Source organism: Pristis pectinata, chromosome 19 (genome assembly GCF_009764475.1).
Source record: "Pristis pectinata isolate sPriPec2 chromosome 19, sPriPec2.1.pri, whole genome shotgun sequence".
NCBI classification, from domain to species: Eukaryota; Metazoa; Chordata; class Chondrichthyes; order Rhinopristiformes; family Pristidae; genus Pristis; species Pristis pectinata.
In genome coordinates this window covers 43,586,753-43,607,235 of record NC_067423.1, presented here as the reverse complement: position 1 = coordinate 43,607,235, position 20,483 = coordinate 43,586,753, and the positions used below count along the sequence as shown (strand labels likewise).

The 20,483-nt window shown below is 49.6% G+C and overlaps 1 protein-coding gene and 1 non-coding gene across 2 annotated transcripts; both read right to left on the bottom strand.

The window, feature by feature from the left end:
* Positions 1-9,861: 9,861 nt before the first annotated feature.
* Positions 9,862-20,080, bottom strand: LOC127580253 (phosphate carrier protein, mitochondrial-like). The gene is made up of 7 exons (XM_052033410.1): positions 19,851-20,080; positions 17,188-17,315; positions 16,048-16,227; positions 13,814-13,995; positions 11,243-11,415; positions 10,689-10,799; positions 9,862-10,606 (listed from the first exon to the last, which is right to left on the bottom strand). Exons 1-7 carry the CDS (start codon positions 20,020-20,022, stop codon positions 10,446-10,448), a joined length of 1,107 nt encoding a protein of 368 aa, XP_051889370.1. The 5' UTR covers positions 20,023-20,080; the 3' UTR covers positions 9,862-10,445.
* LOC127580652 (small nucleolar RNA SNORA53) lies at positions 13,533-13,776 on the bottom strand. The gene has a single exon (XR_007957853.1). It is a non-coding gene; the product is annotated as a small nucleolar RNA SNORA53 (small nucleolar RNA).
* Positions 20,081-20,483: the final 403 nt, after the last annotated feature.

Below are 20,483 nucleotides of genomic sequence, written 5' to 3'. Positions count from 1 at the left end.
ATACCGATCGTACAGGTCAATTCATTACACAGTGCAGTTACATTGAGTTAGTACAAAGTGCATTGATGTAGTACAGGTAAAAACAATAACAGTACAGAGTAAAGTGTCACAGTTACAGAGAAAGCGCAGTGCAATAAGGTGCAAGGTCACAACAAGGTAGACCGTGAGGTCAGAGTCCATCTCAGGGTATAAGGGAACCATTCAATAGTCTTATCCACAGTGGGGCAGAAGCTGTCCTTAAGTCTGGTGGTACGTGCCCTCAGGCTCCTGTATCCTCTACCTGATGGGAGAGGAGAGAAGAGAGAATTGGGCAGTGGTAGGCCTAATTCTAGGGAATGAAACCAGGCAAGTGGATGAAGTGTCAGTGGGCGAGCACTTTGGGAATAGTGACCATAACTCAGAAAGCTTCAGAGTAGTTATGGAGAGGGAACAGGATGGTCCAGAAATAAAGTGTCTGATTTGGGAGGGGAAGGTCGATTTCAATATCATTCGACAGGACCAGGTAAAGGCAGACAGGGAGCAACTATTTGCAGTTAAAGCTACACTTAGGGCGGGAATCCTTCAGGAATTAAATAATGAGAGTTCAGAGCTGTTGTGAGAAAAGGTTCTTTGGGGTCCCAAAGGTAGAGGACTCTGGACACAGCCTTTGGATTTTGAAAAAAAGAAGGATTTATTCACAAAGACAAACGCGGGAACGGAATGAGGGGGGAACAGAATGAACGGGAACGGATGCACACTCGCACACACACACTCAGGTGATCGCGGAACGTGGAGGGAGTCGCAACGGGGGTGAAATGCGCGCGCGCGCGCGCACACACACACACACACACACACACACACACACACACACGCACACACACAGAGCGAACTAGTTACAAACTACCAGGGAAAATGCAATACGGTGCCTGAACCTCCTGATTCTGGACAAGCATCAGCTCTACGCTACCGGGAATCTACTTAGGATGCTCCTAAACCCCTGTGGAAGTGCACACTCTCACCAGTGGTCCCTCGGTGTGGTTTCGACTCCTGCAGCAATCAAAAAAGAGAAAGAGCCACGCATATGTGGCATTCTTTATAGTGCTGGAGAGCTGGGTGGAGCCAGCCCAGGTAATTCAACAGGTCCCATGGGTCATGGCCAGGTACAAAAGGTGTGCGCGGGAGCCACTGGTCAAGAGTGGGCACTAATGAGCGGGTGGAGCCAGACCTTGATTGACAGTGGTGTCGCTTTCGACCGGTACTCGATGGCGTCACGTGACAGCCGTGACCTTTCACAGTACAAGAGCCAACATGTTGCCATCAGGGTGAAAGGTAAAGACGACAAGTCCAGTGAAGCCTGGAGCATCAAATATCACTGGCAGATCAGATTAAGGAAAATCCCAAAGGAGTTTATGCATATATTAAAATCAAGAGGTTAACTAGGGAATGAGTAGGCACCATAAGGATCAAAGGGGCAAACAACATGTGGAGCCAGACGACGTGGGCGAGATCTTAAATGAATACCTCTCAATTGTATTCACTAATGAGAAAGACGTTTTCATTGGAGAATTCAGTCGGGTGGTGAAATTCTAGAGCAGGATCAGATTAAAAATGCAGGAGATATTAGCTGTCTTAGCAGATATAAAGATGGATAGATGCCCAGGGCCTGATGAGATGCATCTCAGGCTGTTGTGGGAGGCAAGGGAGGAGAATGCTGGGGCCCTGGTGGAGATATTTAGATCTTCACTGGTGAGGTGCCAAATGTTTTTTTTTCTTCAGGACGGGCAGGCAGGTACTTCACCAGATCTTCACTGGGTGAGGTGCCAAATGTTTTTTTTCTTCAGGACGGGCAGGCAGGTACTTCACCAGATCTTCACTGGTGAGGTGCCAAATGTTTTTTTTCTTCAGGACGGGCAGGCAGGTACTTCACCAGATCTTCACTGGTGAGGTGCCAAATGTTTTTTTTATTCAGGACGGGCAGGCAGGTACTTCACCAGATCTTCACTGGTGAGGTGCCAAATGTTTTTTTTCTTCAGGACGGGCAGGCAGGTACTTCACCAGATCTTCACTGGTGAGGTGCCAAATGTTTTTTTTTCTTCAGGACGGGATAAGGCAGGTACTTACAGCCTGTGAGTCTAACGCCAGTGGCCGGGAAATTACTGCAAAAAATTCTGAGGTACAGCATGATTCTACACTTGGAAAGGCAGGGACTGGTCAGGGACAGTCAGCACGGATTTGTTAGTGGGAGATTCTGTCTGAAAAACTTAATTGAGTTTTTTTGCAGCGGTTACTAAATCTATGGATGAAGGCAATGCAGTAGATATGGCTTACATGGACTTCAGTAAGGCGTCCTGCAAAGGAAACAGGTCCAAAAGGTTGGAGCCCAAAAGGTTGGAACCCAAAATTATACACATAAAGATATTATAATAATATCTCTGGCAAATTGGTAAGTTAGATCCAAAATTGGCTTGGTAATAGGAGGCATAGGGTGATGGTGGAGGGTTGCTCTGTGACTGTAAACCTGTGACCTGCTGTTTGTTATATACATTAATAGAACATAGAACATAGAAAACCTACAGCACAATTCAGGCCCTTCGGCCCACAAAGCTGTGCCGAACATGTCCCTACCCTAGAAATTACTGAGCTTACCCATAGCCCTCTATTTTACTCAGCTCCATATACCGATCTAACAGTCTATTGAAAGACCCTATCGTATCAGCCTCCACCACCGTTTCCTGCAGCCCATTCCACACACTCACCACTCTCTGAGTAAAAAACTTACCCCTGACATCTCCTCTATATCTACTCCCCAGCACCTTAAACCTGTGTCCTCTTGTGGCCACCATTTCAGCCCTGGGGAAAAGCCTCTGACTATCTACCCTATCAATAGCTCTCATCATCTTATACACCTCTATCAGGTCCCCCCTCATCCTCAGTCTCTCCAAGGAGAAAAGGCAGAGTTCCATCAACCTGCTTTCATAAGGCATGCTCCGCATTCCAGGCAGCATCCTTGTAAGTCTCCTCTGCACCCTCTCTATGGCTTCCATATCTTTCCTGTAGTGAGGCGACCAGAACTGAGCACAATACTCCAAGTGGGGTCTGACCAGCGACCTATAGAGCTGCAACATGACCTCCCCGGCTCCTAATGACTTCGGTGTCGGTGTAGGAGATACTAGTAGCAAGTCTGCAGTTAACACAGTACTGGTGTCGTTGATAATGAGGAGGGTAATCAGGCGGAGAATGGTTTTGGACAGCTGAGAAGCTGGGCAGAGCAACGGCAGATGGAACATACTGTGGGGTCTAATAAGCGTAGGGCATACGCCATAAATGGTCTGACCCTGGGGAGTACTGAGGAACAAAGAGACCTTGATGTACAAGTCCGAAGAACCCAGAAGGTGGCAACACAGGTAGATAAGCTGGTGAAGAAGGCACATGGGATGCTTGCCTTCCTCAGCTGGGGATAGAATAAAAGAGCAGGGAGGTCACTGATTAGGCCACAGCTGGAGTACTGCGAGCAGTTCTATAGAAGGATGTGATTGCACTGGAGACGGTGCAGAGCAGATTCACCAGAACATTACCTGGGACGGAGCGTTTCAGTGATGAGGAGAGTCCGGATAGGCTGGGCCTGTTGTCCTTGGAGCAGAGGAGGCTGAATGGGGACCTCACAGAGATGTACAGAGTCGTTGGGGGGGGGGCACAAATAGGGTCGATAGTAGGAAAGCTTCTCCCAAGGCAGAAGTGTCCGAAACCAGAGGGTTTAGGTTTAAGGTGAGAAGTCGGAGGTTCAGAGGGGAACTGAGGAAGAATCTTTCCACCCAGAAGATGGTTGGAATCTGGAACACAGTTCTTGAGGGGGTAGTGAAGACAGACACCCATGGTATATAAGCGTCTGGACAAGCACTTGAATCACCAAGGTATAAAAGGCTACGGGACAAGTGCTGGTAAATTGGACTGGTGTAGTTGGGGACACAAGAGACTGCAGATGCTGGAAATCTGGAGTAACACACAAAGGAGCTTGAGGAACTCAGTGGTCAGGCAACATCTATGAGGGAGATGGACAGTCGGTGTTTCAGGTTGAGGGCCTTCATCGATGAAGGAGTTCGATGAGTTCCGTTAGCTCTTTTGTGTGTTTGTTCGTGTAGATAGGTACTTGATGGTGGACATGGAGAAGGTGGACCAAAGGGCCTGTGACTCATACACCAAAGGAACCGCATTCAACATCTGACTCACAAACATCGGCCGCAGAGTGAGGCACAGTCTCACACACACACATCCACTCATTATGATGTAGACAGACTCACACACACAACCACGTGACACACCTCTCAGAACCACGCACAGTTAAGAGCACTAATAGCCCCATGCACACACAGACACGCAGAAAAACCCCGTTTTTCTGCATATCCCTCAATCCCCACCAAAAGCTCCATCTATCGGTCTTGAATAGACTCAATGCAAACTCCACAACCCTCACCGGTAAAGAATTCTAAAAAGTCACCGACCACCACCAACCCCCCCCCCCCCCCCCCCCCCCCCCGCCACCACCACCACGTGAAGAAATGTCTTTTTCCTGAGAGACGAGTCCCTTATTTTGAGATAACCTTGGTTCTAGATACCCGAGCTGGGGGAAGTAACATCCCTGCACTTACAGTGTAGCCCCTGCGTGAATTCTGAGTGCTTTGATGAGATCACCTCTTATTCCGCTAAACTCTTGAGAGTACAGGGCTCTGTATGCTTAATCCCTCCTCACAGGACAACCACCGTTCCCAGGAATCGAACTGGTGAGTTTTTGCTGCACTCTTATCACATTCATCCTTCCTTCGTACGGGAGACCCGGCCCAGTATTCCAGATGCATTGCAGTGAGATGTCTTTATTCCTGTAGTCGTTGTCATGCAGCGTGAAGGCCAGCGCACCATTCCCACTCCTGATTACCGCAGCTGAGAGCTTCTGAGATCCAAAACCTTTCAATCTCTCAGCTTTAAATAGATCACACATGGATGTGAATGTGAAGGATGTGATAGTGGGGGAGAGGGTGCACAGGACGTTCACCAGGATGTTGCCTGGGATGGAGTGTCTGAGGAGAGACTGGGTCTGTTCTCCCTGGAGCAGAGGAGGTTAAGATGGTACATGATTGAGATACAGAATTATGAGCAGACTGCAGGAAACTTTTCCCATTATCAGAGGTGAATAAAACTAGACATAGGTTTAGGATAAGGGGGAAGAGATTCAGAGGGAATCCGAGGGGCATGGTAGCGTAACGAACGCTATTACAGCGGCAGAGACCCAGGTTCAATTCTGGCCGCTGTCTGTAAGGAGTTTGTACGTTCTCCCCGTGTCTGCGTGGGTTTCCTCCGGGTGCTCCGGTTTCCTCCCGCATTCCAAAGACGTACGGGTTAGGAAGTTGTGGGCGTGCTATGTTGGCACCAGAAGCGTGGCGACACTTGCGGGCTGCCCCCAGCACATTCTACGTGAAAGATGTACATGTGACTAATAAAGAAATATCTTATCACCCAGAGAGTGGCGAGTACCTGGAACACAGTGTCTAAGAGGGTGGTGACAGCATTTCCGAAGTGTCTAGATGAGCACTTGAATCACCAAGGCATAGAGGGGCACAGGCCAAGTGCTAAAAGATGGGATTTATACGAATGGGTGCCCACTGGTTGGCAGGGACAAGTTGGAGTCAACAACCTGCTTCCATGCCGTACAACCCTCTGTGACTCTACAGGTACCAACATTAGCAGTCACTACTCCTGGGAAACACCACGGTACCTTCCCTTCCACTCACCATAACCCACTGCTTTTCTTCGCTCTGCAAACCTCTCATCATGGTAGCACTGCCTATTTAATAACCTAGAGTCGAAAGAAATTGGTCTGATTTACATCAAAGGACTCCAGTTTGCACATTTAAAGGGTTCATTGTAGCCAGCTACATTACCCAAGTTACGTTAGTTGGGGTTCCGACCTCAATGAGGGAAGGATTTGTATTAATCACTCTGAACCCCCCCCCCCTTTTAAAAAACATATTAGTTACAAAGATCTGACTTGGATGAATCAGAGAAAAGACAATTGGAAGGGCATCACAAAAGGGAGGTCTCTGCCTGAGGCCTCCCCCCGATACATCATAATTTTAAATGTGCCAAGGTCAAACACAGAGAAGCAAGGTCAAACAACATGCATCAAACACGTCAAAGTAAGCGGAGTCAGGTATGCAGGTCGCATCCAAATTAGTCAGCCAGTAGCTCAGGTATGGGGAGTTTTCTGTACACAGCCGACGGCATCCACCATGGTCGGAGCAGGAACACTGAGGATTGCGGCAAGTTTCTGAAATTACCGCCAAGGTCTGCTGCTGGACCCTGGCTGGGGTCCACTGGTGGAGGAGGAGCTTGCTGGAACTTCCCTGTACTTACGCCGGGCAGCTGGTGCAACCTGGCTCAGGAGTCAACCAACCCATTCATTTCAATGAAGGTATTACAGCAGGTAATAGGTTACAGTTCATTCCTTTAATGGTTTGCAGCACTGTAAATACGTCAATGCGTTAACGATTTTATTACTTAATAGTCTTTAGGGGTCACAGACACTCCCTTTGCCACTTACACCACCCTGCTGAGGAAGACATACAGCAGGGAAACAAGGCCCTTCGGCCCATCACATCCACTCTGACCACCAAGGACCCCATTTCACAAATCAGCAGAGGGAATGTGGGGGAAATAACAGAATGGAATTAATGTAGGATTAGTGTAAGTGGGTGGCTGATGATCAGCACGGAGTCAAAGGGCCTGTATCTAGGACTATGATTCTAATTTGTTTTCTTCATCCACCTCCCGTCAGATTCTCCCGCTGTCCACCTACGCCGAGGGCAAATTACAGCGGCCAACTGACCCGCCAACCGGGTCAGGTAATGGAGAGCTGTGTAAATCTCTCTTGTTCCCCGAGGTTCAGGGCTACTGCTACCGCTTCTTCTCAAAAATGCACGTTAAGGACTTGAATTCAGGGCGAAATTTCAAAACCTTTAGGTGCGCATCCAGGTAGGAAACATCTAAAAAACACCAGACTAGAGAGCTAGTATTTATTGAAAGGTAAAATAGGAAAACATCCAGAAAGTAAAAGAGCGATGGGCAAGTTTCAAAATGTCCAGCCTTACTGAGTCCTTTGAAATAACAATATAGACAAGGATAGTACATCTAACAATAGAGGCCATATAAATTTCAGAATGATTCTTAATTTGGGGTGGGGAGATCGTACCGAGGACTCAGCAAGTTACAGGAGGACATTATGGGACTAGATTAGATAGGAATCTTGGCAGCATGGACTGGTTGGGCTGAAGGCCTGTTTCTGTGTTGTATGATTATTACTAAGCTTGCAAAACAGGCAAATTGGTAAATGCAGTTGTGTTGATAGGCAGGAGGTGGTGCATTACTGTAGGAAGAATGGGGTGGAGGGGGGACGTAGCTCATTGTTATTTGGATAGGGTCGAGGAAGAAATACCGCAATGACAAGAATGCTGTGTCACAGGGCAAGAGGGCCACAGAAACACTATGTTTTAATTCTCAATGCATAGAACTGAAAAATAGGGAAGCTTGGCTACACTTCGAATACCGTACGCAGTTCTGGCTGCTATATTGGAGAGGGCGCAGAGATTTACAAGGACGATAGCAGAAATATCAGGAGAAACCCATCAGGAAAGGATGAACATAGTGGGGACCTCATCATGTGAGGAAAAGCTGGAGTGACAAATGAAAGGATGAAATATTTTCATAGCATGGGGGAGGTGGGCGAGGGGGGGAAATGAGAGAGAGGGGGAATATTACTACTTGCAGGGGATGGTAATAGCTAGAAGCAGTCAATATGATGGTCACCAAGAAATCAGAATTCAGATGAAACGTCTTTATCCCAAGAGTGGTGAATGAGGAACTGGAGGGGTTAAGGTGAAGAGTATGGATACATTTAGGGGAAGAATGGACAAGCTGATGAGTAAGAAATGAAGAGCCTCATTTTGCTTTATAAAGACAGGAGCTAGTTTGGCAAAAAGCCTTCAGTGCAAGAGCTACATGAACACTCTGCCCCCTGCTATGCAACAGCTTGCTCTCTCTCTCTTGTACTTTCACAATCTCACTACCTGATTCTGTGCCTGCCTCACACTCGTTCCCTACACATGCTCTGTCCCAGGTGCTTACGCTGTCTTATTGCTGTTTTACTGTTCCATTTTCATCTGTCTGTCCCTCAGAATATTTGTCCCTGGTACCCCTCTCTCACTGAATCTAGAGAAACGCAGAAGGGTCCTGACCCAAATACGTTGACCGCCTGCTTTTCCCCACGGATGCTGCCTGGCCTGCTGAGTTCCTCCAGCATCATAGTGTTTCGGATCCTAGATTTCTCTCCTGCCTTTTGCAATTTCTTTCTCCCTCTCATTCCCTTTTATTTGGATTTGTTTCTGTCTTCTCTCTCTGTCCTGTGCTGCATCTGGATATCCCGATAAAATCCCCACAGAAGGTTGATTAACAAAGTTGGAGAACATGGAAGGAGTTTAATATCAGATGCGGATTGAGAATCTGTTAGTGGACGGAAGGCAGGGTTCTGTGATTCGAGTGGTACGGCAGGGATTGGTGCTTGGACCCCCAACTACCCCCTGTATCAATGGGCTGGTTCAAGGGATAAATGGGGAAACTAAACTAGGTGACGTAGTGAGTAGAGAGGCAGGTGAAGAGAGGCTTGATGGGGATATGGACAAAGAACTTGATAGGAACATAGGAAGAATGTGATTGCACTGAAGAGGGTGCAGTCATCCCTGGTCTGCACCCATTTCTATCCAGGGAGTTATAATTTCTAATCTCTAGCCAGGGCCCGTGAACAAAAGTTGGACTCTTCCCCACTCCAATTTGGCAAAAGAACAGTACAGCATTGGACAGGCCATTTGGCCCACAATGTTGTGCTGATCTTGATGCCAATTTATACTAAATGTCCTCCTCCTGTGTATCATTCACATCCCTCCATACTCATGTGTCTAAAAGTCTCAAACTCCAAGCTGCCTGCTTCCATTACTACCCCTAGTAACCCATTCTAGGCACTTACCACCGTCTGCATAAAAAACTTGCCCCTCACGTCACCTTTAAACCGCCCCCCTCTAACCTTAAAAGCACGCCCTCTGGTGTTTGACATTTCTACCCTGGGGAACAGATTCTGACTGTCTACCCTATCTATGCCCTTCACAGCTGGACTCCACAGTCTAAAAGTCAGCTGATAAGTAGTGACAGCCACAGGATAATAACAGTGACAAAACAGTTGCTTGTGAAAGCACAGCCCAGAAAGTGAATGCACCAAAGAGCATAAAACAAGAAAAATTGTTGCAGATTTATTTTTAATGCTTACTGACCCCAATAACTAAAAATCAGTGAACAAAAGGAGTGTCTTGGTTCCATTTGATTGTTAGCCTTATTAAACCTGTTTGAAAATTGCAATACACCTGAAATGTTAAATGCATACATTTTACATTTCAATGTTACAGCCTTTCAATTTTAAAATTCACAGTTTGCAAGATTTCCCCCAAATCTTATTGGTCTCAAGGTGGTATAAAGAACATCCTCCACTTCAGGCCAGTTAAAGAGTAAATCAGACTGTGATTCTGGAATGACAATGGTCACCCAGGGTAAGGATGACAGCTCTTCCAACACACCGAGTTCACCAAGACACCTTGATAGCTCTGTGGTGGTTTAAACACTTTTGTTTAATTTGGCATCAGGACAAGTACAGACAAGGTGGACGTAAGGACCTGTTCCTGTGCTGTACTGTTCCATGTTCTTAAATTAACTTTTGTTACTGTTGTATCTACAGAATAATTTAGCAGAACTGCCAATTCTTCCACAATGAAGGGATCATTAAGCAGCTGGTAAGCTTGCAAACATTTTATTAGATTTTGACAGAACATCCATGGCAGCAGAGTCTACATGCCTACACCACTTTGGTAATATTAACCTTGTACACCTTTAATTGCACAACTACTAAAACTGATGTTTACCTGCAGAGAATACAAGGAGTGACTTTAAAAAGTTTAACTCAAGCAATTAAATTTACAGACGAACTCAGTCACAAATCAACAACGTCTAAGCAGCTTTAAACAGTTTTTACTGACTGAACCAAATATACAATAGCTCTGGTGTAGCCAAATGATTCCTGCCTAGATGTCCACCAATAGCAAATTTCCAAAATGGGCTGATCTTGTATTTCATAAAAACAAAGTTTGAATCCAAGCTATTTTAAACTGATTAAACAAACCTGAAAATAAAGTGATCGGTTTACACATCTAAAACTTGGGTTAATGCTCTTTATTCAGAAGTGGAGATGACGAATACTGTACCCACTTTGCCAGCATTCACCAACGAGGCATTACAGACATGATACTCTGAATATTAAATAAAACTTTTTACATGTCTTATGGATGCAACACATGTGGCCCAGTCCATCTGTGTATCTTTCAATTAGTCAGTCCAAGCTTCTTCTTCAGTGACTCTGGCATCTCAGGTGGTGGTGGGCGAGGAAGCCTGAAGTAAACCTTAACCGAATCGTAGATAAACCACTGCAAGGCGGTCAGTGTGCCGATCATGATGATACGGGCAAACAACCCCTTCCACACACCTGCAAGACAGAACATCCACTCACCACATCTTTCACTGGGAAATGGGAAAACTGCACATCTGGAAAGCAGAATATTGCTCACCTGCAGGTCCAAGCCTCTTGAGAACTTGAAAAGCAGAGCTGCCCTTTTCCTTATTCAACACAGACACCACAGAGTCGGCAGGGTGAGATACAATAGCACAAAACACACCGGCTGGAAAGAATATACAGAAGGTTAACGACTGTCTATAGATGCCAAGGAATTATTTTCAAAAGTATTGGAACATTTGAGTAAGAGAAGTTTTCACCCCACTGGAAGCATCCCATGAAGACTGCTTTACTAAAACCACGTCAGCCACCAGCATTGTGAGCCAGCTACAAATAGCCATTTCAGGGCAACCTTAAGATAAAAACTGAATGCACTGATGGGCAATCCAGAGCGCCAGTTAGCATTCACCCTACCCCTTAATTATAAGCTCAAAAGGCAGTACTTCTGTAGCATAAAAATAATCAAGCTGGCTCTTAAGTCCTTCTCTTCTCAAAAAACAGATCAAATTCCCCTTTGGAAAGTTGTGAATTTCTTTTACCATCACTTGTGGAACACACATACACCAGACATCCAATAGTCTGTAAAACGTTTCCAAATAACTGTCTTACCAATATAGCCAGCAACAAAAGTCACCACTAGCTGCTCTGCCTTGGAACAGTCATCACGAGGTTTGGGCACCACATATCTGTATAGTGCTTCAACTGTGCGCTCAAAACAAGCAAACTTCATCATTGTGTAGGGAATCTGTCTCATCCAAAGAGGAGAAACACCCTTGTAGAATCTGTTGAACAAAAAGTACGAGTGAAGCTTTTAATCTATCAAATCCTGCAATACAGGAAGAATTCAAAATGTGAAGACAGAAGAAATTTCCTGTAAAGTCCAAAACCCACTTCAAACATCTTGTACTGAAGAGGTGACTTCGTATCAGTCCATCCTTCCAAATTAATGCTGATATTTAAACTGATAACAAGTAGAACGGAACTTCGTCATTTATTTTCAGTACTGCAATTACTTTCTCCTATCTTCCAATAGGTGGCAATATACATCACATCAGTTTTCTGTCAGTTAATTAATTCTTTATTCATGCTCAAACATACATCAGTTTCTTCTGGGCTGCTGTTATCAAAGTCCATCAGACTGCCTGCTGAAAAATATAGCACTGGCAGAAAGCAGACAAAGGCCACTCAACACTGAAGTCACGTGTTCAGCAACAGTGTCCCTCTAAACCCATATACTTTGGAAAACCCACATTTATCTACACCTGTATTAATAATCATAGAAATATACAGCACAGAAATGGGCCCTTCAGCCCAAGACATCCATGCTGACCAAGATGCCTATTTACGCTAGTTCCATATCACTCTAAACCATAGCCACGTACTTGTCCAAATAGCTTTTAAATGTTGTAATTGTACCTGCCTCCACCAACACCTCTGGCAGCTCTTTCCACATACCCAAAAGTTGCCTCTCAGATCCCCTTTAAATCTTTCCCCTCTCACATTAAACCTATGCCCTCTAGTTTTAGACTCCCCTACCCTGGGAAAAAGACTGACCATCTAACCTAGCTATGCCTCTCACAAAACATAGAACCGTACAGCACGGGACAGGCCACTTGGTCCACAGCGTTGTGCTGATCCTGATTTAAACTAAACGTCCTGTTTATTGTCCACATCCCTCCATTTCCTTTATATTCATGCGTCTGTCTAAAAGCCTCTTAAACTCCACCAAACTGCCTGCTTCCACCACTACCCCAGTAACCCACTCCAGGCACCTATCACTCTCTGTGTAAAAGAAACTCGTCACCTTTATACTTACTCCCCTCACCCCCACAACCTTAAAAACATGTCCTCTGGTGTTTGACATTTCTACCCTGGGGAACAGATTCTGACTGTCTACCCTATCTATGCCTCTCAGTTTGAAAAACCTCTATCATGTCTCCCCTCAGCCTCTGACGCTCCAGGGAGAACAACCCAAGTTTGTCCAACCTTTCCTTATAGCTCATACCCTCTAATCCAGGCAGCGTCCTGGTAAACCTCTTCTGCACCCTCTCCGCAGCCTCCACATCCTTCCTATGATGGGGCCACCAGAACCGCACACAATACTCCCAAGTGCGGTCTAAAGTTTTATACAGCTGCAGCATGACTTCCTTACTCTTGTGCTCAACACCCCTACCAATGAAGGCAAGCATTCCATACGCTGCCTTTACCACATTATCCACTTGCATCGCCACTTTCAGCGAACTATGGGCCTGGACCCAAGATCCCTCTGTACCTCAATGCTATTAAGGGGCCGACCATTAACTGCACGCTTTCTTTGTTCATTTGACCTCCCGAAGTGCAACACCTCACACTGCCCGGATTAAACTGCATCTGCCGCTTCTCTGCCCATATCTGTAACTGATCTGTATCCCGCTGTATTATTTGATCGTCCTTTACACTGTCCACAACTCCACCGATCTTGGTGTCATCTGCAAACATCTACATTGTCATCCAAATCATTGATATACATAACAAACAACAGAGGTCCCAGCACCGATCCTTGCGGAACACCAGTGGTCACGGACCTCCAGCCAGAAAAACAACCTTCCACCTCTACTATGTCTTTTACGGGCAAACTAGTTCAGAATCCAAACTTGCAATTCACCCTGGATCCCGTGCATCTTTATCTTCTGAATTTATAAAACCATGATTTTATAAGTCTCTGCAAGGTCACCCTCCACATCCTGTGCTCCAGGGCAACAGCCCCAGCCTATCCACTCGCTCCTTACAACTCATAACTCGTCTAGGCAACATTTTGTGCGGCCTAATGCTGCACAGTTTCCTCTAGATCATGCACGATGGATAAACCGATTCCCAGCAGTGCTCCCAAATCAAAAACTGACTTTAAAAATACAATTTTTATGTCCGCAAATCAGCCAAGTCCCAGTGGCAGGAAATAGAATGTAATACAGACTATTCACAAAGGAACAGGCAAGGCTAACATGCAGGTAGATTATTCTCACACATCAATGACTCAAGCACCTTCGACTGTACAACCATGAAAGTTGTGGATTATCTGGCAACCGTAATGGAAAACCCATCACATGGAATGATCCAGAACAGCAAGACAGATACATCCCAAAGGTGGATCTAAGGAATGTGTTGGCAAACCTTCAGCCAATGAACAGAACTCATACTTACGCCCAAAGGCCTTCTTCAGCATACATTTTGGGTGCAGCTTCCCTCAAGGTGTTTGCATACCCAGGCTGGGTCTGAATACGGACCTTACAAGCCTCCATTGGAGCAAGTGCAATATCTGCAAAGAATTCAGCACTGGCAGATGCAGCAAGGTACAGAGATGTACGCCACAAGTACGCATTTTCCTATAATGAGATAGAGATTATTCCTTTTCTGATGAACATTTAAATCACTGGCTCCTAGTTCTCAAAGGAAAATTTCATTTTTAACCTGTGTCAAATACCTTTATTGGACTGATAGCAGCCAATCCTTTCCACCGCCCCCCCCAACAAAACATGTCACCACAGGGCTGCAGTCAGTAACTCATGGAACTTTAACTAAATTTCTCTGTCAAGTCAAAGTTCCTGAGCTCTGCACTGTAAAATGCTAAAACAAAAACTGCCCAAAATGTATCAATCTCATACCATTATGTTGTAGGCTGCTCAAGCGGGATGAAATGTTGTTCTTCCAATTTGCGGTTGGCCTCTCCATAGGAATGGTGAAGGCCAAGGACCGACAGGTCAGTGTGGGGACGGAGCGTTAACATGACATGCAACCAGAAGCTCACGATGACTGTTGCAGACAGAGTGCAGGTACTCTGCGAAATGACCGTCTCATCTATGCTTTGTTTCTCCAACGTAGACAAGGGAATAATGGGAACCACAAATGCAGATGACCGGATTGGAAGAAGCACCTCACCTGGAAGGGCTGTTAGGTCCTCGGATGGCAGTGAAGGGAGGCAAAGGGACACCTCCCCCAGTTGTAGGGGAAAGTGCCAGGAGATGGGGAGGGATGAACACACCAGGGAGTCCTGAAGAGAGCAGTCTATGTGGAAAGCAGAAGTATGTGACTGGTAGTGGGATCGCATTGGAGCTGGCAGAGGATAATGTGTCGGACACAGAGGCTGGTGGAGTGAAAGGCGAGCGTAGCTTGCAGCCCAATGGTATGAACATGGAATTTTCCATTTGCAGGTAACCCTAATCCTAGTGTTCCCCTCCCCCACGCTTATCAAACCCAGTTCTTGTCTCCTTTTGATCAACCTTCCCCTCACCGGGGTCTATCTGTCCACCACCCCCTCCCCATCTGTCTCCACCTAATCACCTACCAGCCTCTGATTCAACTGCACCACCTTCATACACTGCTTATATATTTTTTCTCTTTAACAGATTCATATATTTCCTTACAACATAGGAGGACATTCAGCCACCCTCTATACTGGTCCTCAGAGCAATCTCATCAATCCCACTGTCCCTGTACCCCAATCATTCACACTCCCTGCTCCACCAGCCATTTACACCAGGGTACCTTACAACAACCAATAACCTAACAACATACACACTGTTGGCACGCGGGAGGTAACCAGAACCGGGGAAAATGCAAGCAATCACACAGGGAGTGTGCAAACTCCACACAGACACCAACCAAGGCAAGGACCAAATCTTGATCACGAGCTACACTGCCATGTGGACTTAAACTACATGTATATTTCTCATAGTCACCTGTAAAAGTGAGAGATAATAGCCAGACACCCATGGATTAAACTACCAGAAGACTAGAAGGTCACAAGGGACTGCAGATGTTGGAATCCAGAGCAAAAAAATCAAACAGGAGGAACTCAGCGTCCCTAGTGGTGGGCGGAGGAACTGTCAATGTTTCAGACCAAAACCCTGCAGCAGGGTGGACCAGAGACTAATCCCAGAAAGCCCACTAACTAAGCCAAGTCTTCTAACCAAGATGTTTGATTGAAACCATGACATCCCAGCTTCACTGATGTCATCATTATTCACCAAGCACCGCTAGAATTCTGCGCCATGGCCCTACACATCCCCTCAACTACAAGGCCTTTAGATTCAAAATCCTAGTCCCCTTCATCCTTTTAAGTGCTCAGTCAGCTGTACCTTATCTGCTCATATCCACAGGGTTGCAGTTTCCCACTTCATCACTATTGCACACCCATCTATTCTGCCCCTCAGACTTGTGGTCAGTTTACCCTGCTCAACATCCTTAGTCCATTAGAAGACCAAGAGAAATCGTGCACTACAGTTTTATTCCCAAAGTACCCTTACCACTAGTAACTCATCCAGCTAGAACCCCTACCTCCCATAAATACATTTGCACTCATGTATAATACCCACTGTTCACATATAACAGCACAATACAGAAAATACTTATATCTGAAGTTTAAAAAAGATGCTTACTTCACCCAATATACCACTGTACACGTTCTTGAAGACTTCATAGAAACCAAATTTGCACAGTCCTTGCATTGAATATCCAATGAAGGTTGGAGCCCACCCCTTTGCCAAGCCACGGAAGCCATCTTCTTTCACTGTGACAGAAAACCCCTTGAAGATGGACTGATATTTGCCAGGATTCACCTGGTCAAAACAGAAAACAACAAGTTACCCTTTTTATAACAGTAGGCAACGTTTGATTTCCATCCCTGAATAAAGAACCAACATTCAAGTGACTCATCACATGCCGTTAATTTTCAAAAACAGCTTAGACAGCAACTTGTTTTTAATATTTGAAGTCAGGGAAAGGGATAGAGGGGGAAGTCAGCACAAAAATAACAGAAGTAGGCAATTCAGCACCTACTCTATCTCATTAAAATCATGGTAGATCCTTTACCTCAGTCCAACTTTGCTACACTGAATGCATATCGACTGACATGCATCACATTTGGTGACTGAACCTCCACAGCCCTCGTGGGTTGAGAATTTCAAAGGTTAGTAATCCACTGGGTGAAGAATTTTCTTCTGATTTAGTCCTGAATAGCCTACTGCTTATTTTGATAGCGACCCAGACACCCCAACCAGGGTAAACATCAACCCTGCATATACCATGTTAACCCCAATAAGAACCATGTTTCAAAGGGATCACTTTTTCTTCTACAAGTCCAGAGCGCAAATCATTCTGCTCAATCTCTCTTCAAACCCTTCGGTCCTAGTAATCGATCCAGTAAATCTTGCCTGTACTATATGACATTATACCTTTGCTTAGGTAGGGAGGCCAGAGCTGTGCACAATATTCCCAATGTCATCTTACTGGGGTTCTATGATAGGAACAAACTGTCTCTGCTATTGTACTTAAATCCTCTTGCAGCACAAGTCCAATTGCCTTCTTAAATGTTTGTTATACCTGCACATTAACTTTCAGTAATTCCCTCTAAATATCAGACCCCTTCAATCTCACCAATTAAAAGAAATAACCTGCTTATTCTAACAGTGCACAGTCTCACATTTTTCATGTTAACAAAACTTTGGCTTTCTCAATGGGAACCACACTTGGATGCTAGTGGAACATCTGCAAAATTCATATTAACATTAAATACAAACCTGGATTCGACACTTCACCAGATCCAATGGAACAACTGCAGTGTGTGTAATACCACAACTCAGTATACCTCCAAATCCACACAAAGCATAAAATTTGGAGGAGCCATATTCACAGCTGTAGTCCTCTACTGTATAGCAAAATAAAGACACACCATGCAGTTAGATTAATGTAGGCAGGTTAGATTAATGTTCAGCAGGCAAGACACCGTGGAGTGGCAGGTTTATTTTTCTGGTGTCTGGTGCTAAACCTGCACCTCCACAATCCAGATACCATTGGTTTTTACGTGCAGTTATTCACCCCAATCTTCCTGCGAGGAGCTGTTCACCATACTCCACACAACAAACCTGAATTCTGCATTTAACCAGATCTAAGGGCACCACCGCCGTGTGTGTTGTACCGCAGCTGAGGATACCACCTAGGCCACACAAGGCATAGAAACGAGCAGAGCCATACTCGCAGCTGTACTCTTCCGGGTCTGTGTGGGAGAGGACAGTGAGAGCAAGGCTGGAAGAAACTGTTGCCCAGAGGAATGAGGAATGAGGGGAGGGCAAGCGGTGGATGGAAGTGGTCAGCAGCAGTGTTGGGGAGGTCAGGTTCAGGAGCAGGCAGAGGTGGGGTGGATAGAGGGAACAGGAAACAGTAGGGGAGGAAGGGGGAAAACAGTGAAGGCAGGAGAGATGAAAGGGATGGCGAGGGGCAAGGTTAGGAGATGAGGATGGGGGGGAAGAGGGTCGCGGGGGGGAAAGAGGGTCGCGGGGGGGGAAAGAGGGTCGCGGGGGGGGAAAGAGGGTCGCGGGGGGGGAAAGAGGGTCGCGGGGGGGGAAAGAGGGTCGCGGGGGGGGAAAGAGGGTCGCGGGGGGGAAAGAGGGTCGCGGGGGGGAAAGAGGGTCGCGGGGGGGAAAGAGGGTCGCGGGGGGGAAAGAGGGTCGCGGGGGGGGAAAGAGGGTCGCGGGGGGGAAAGAGGGTCGCGGGGGGGAAAGAGGGTCGCGGGGGGGGAAAGAGGGTCGCGGGGGGGGAAAGAGGGTCGCGGGGGGGGAAAGAGGGTCGCGGGGGGGGAAAGAGGGTCGCGGGGGGGGAAAGAGGGTCGCGGGGGGGGAAAGAGGGTCGCGGGGGGGGAAAGAGGGTCGCGGGGGGGGAAAGAGGGTCGCGGGGGGGGAAAGAGGGTCGCGGGGGGGGAAAGAGGGTCGCGGGGGGGGAAAGAGGGTCGCGGGGGGGGAAAGAGGGTCGCGGGGGGGGAAAGAGGGTCGCGGGGGGGGAAAGAGGGTCGCGGGGGGGGGAAAGAGGGTCGCGGGGGGGGGAAAGAGGGTCGCGGGGGGGGGAAAGAGGGTCGCGGGGGGGGGGAAAGAGGGTCGCGGGGGGGGGAAAGAGGGTCGCGGGGGGGAAAGAGGGTCGCGGGGGGGGAAAGAGGGTCGCGGGGGGGAAAGAGGGTCGCGGGGGGGAAAGAGGGTCGCGGGGGGGAAAGAGGGTCGCGGGGGGGAAAGAGGGTCGCGGGGGGGAAAGAGGGTCGCGGGGGGGAAAGAGGGTCGCGGGGGGGAAAGAGGGTCGCGGGGGGGAAAGAGGGTCGCGGGGGGGAAAGAGGGTCGCGGGGGGGAAAGAGGGTCGCGGGGGGGAAAGAGGGTCGCGGGGGGGAAAGAGGGTGCAGGAGTGGGGGACCGGGGGGGGGAAGAGGGTGCAGGAGAGGGGGACTGTGGGGAGGGAGGGAGGGTGCAGGAGAGGGGGACTGTGGGGAGGGAGGGTGCAGGAGAGGGGGACTGTGGGGAGGAAGGGTGCAGGAGAGGGGGACTGTGGGGAGGAAGGGTGCAGGAGAGGGGGACCGGGGGGGGAGGGAGAGAGGGTGCAGGTTAGGGGGACCGGGGGGGGGGGGGAGGGTGCAGGGGAGGGGGACCGGGGGGAGGGAGGGTGCAGGAGAGGGGGACCGGGGGGGGAAGGGAGGGAGGGTGCAGGAGAGGGGGACTGGGGGGGGAAGGGAGGGAGGGTGCAGGAGAGGGGGACCGGGGGGGGAAGGGAGGGAGGGTGCAGGAGAGGGGGACCGGGGGGGGAAGGGAGGGAGGGTGCAGGAGAGGGGGACCGGGGGGGGAAGGGAGGGAGGGTGCAGGAGAGGGGGACCGGGGGGGGAAGGGAGGGAGGGTGCAGGAGAGGGGGACCGGGGGGGAAGGGAGGGAGGGTGCAGGAGAGGGGGACCGGGGGGGGAAGGGAGGGAGGGTGCAGGAGAGGGGGACCGGGGGGGGAAGGGAGGGAGGGTGCAGGAGAGGGGGACCGGGGGGGGGGGGGGAAGGGAGGGTGCAGGAGAGGGGGACCGGGGGGGGAAGGGAGGGAGGGTGCAGGAGAGGGGGACTGGGGGGGGGGGGAGGGAGGGTGCAGGAGAGGGGGACTGGGGGGGGGGGGAGGGAGGGTGCAGGAGAGGGGGACCGGGGGGGGGGCGAGGGAGGGTGCAGGAGAGGGGGAGGGGAAGGGCCCCGGGCCCACCGACCGGCGGCGAAGCCCCGGCCCGGGAGTTAGAGGTCACCGGATGTCCCGGCCAAGGGCAGCGGCCCGGGGCCGCCAGCGGACGGACGGACGGCGACGCCCCGGGCGGCAGGAGGGGGAAGCGGCGCGGCCGCCCCCGGACCCCGGGCTCCATCCCCCCACCACCCCCGGCCCACCCGTCCCCTCCCCTCCTTACCCGGCCCCGCGGCCGCAGCCAGGCGCCGGCCGACTCCCGGGCCGGCGGGCGGCTGGGCGGTGTGTGTGTGGGTGTCGGTGTCAGTGTCGGCGCGGTGGTCGGGGGGCAGCAGCTGGAAGCGGGGCGCGTTGAAGGGGTTGGCCGGGGCCAGGCGGAGCACGGCGGACAACATGGCGAGCGGCCGGCTGCTGCAAAATGGCCGCGCCTCCCGCCCACACCGCCGCCTGACGTCACCGCCCGCCCGCCCCGCCCCCGCCTGACGTCACCGCCCGCCCGCCCCGCCCCCCGCCTGACGTCACCGCCCGCCCGCCCGCCATGCCCATTGGCCGCGACCGAACACGTGGGTGGCCGCCGACCCCGGGGGGAGGGCGGAGGGTGTCCTTGTGGAGGACGGTGCACCGGGGCCGGTCCCCGCACAGCGCGGTCGGTGCACCGGGGCCGGTCCCCGCACAGCGCGGTCGGTGCACCGGGGCCGGTCCCCGCACAGTCCGGTCGGTGCACCGGGGCCGGTCCCCGCACAGTCCGGTCGGTGCACCGGGGCAGGTCCGCGCCCCCTCCGGTCGGTGCACCGGGGCCGGTCCCAGCACAGTCCGGTCGGTGCACCGGGGCAGGTCCGCGCCCCCTCCGGTCGGT

What these genes read in the sequence shown, in the direction of transcription:
- LOC127580253 (XM_052033410.1), bottom strand. Translation starts at nt 20,022, where the DNA reads ATGTTGTCCGCCGTGCTCCGCCTGGCCCCGGCCAACCCCTTCAACGCG. An exon ending in GCTGAAGAAGGCCTTTGGGC is followed by an intron (nt 11,416 to 13,813) that starts GTAAGTATGAGT and finishes TTTGTTCAACAG; the next exon opens with ATTCTACAAGGGTGTTTCTC. An exon ending in TTTTGTTGCTGGCTATATTG is followed by an intron (nt 10,800 to 11,242) that starts GTAAGACAGTTA and finishes TATTCTTTCCAG; the next exon opens with CCGGTGTGTTTTGTGCTATT.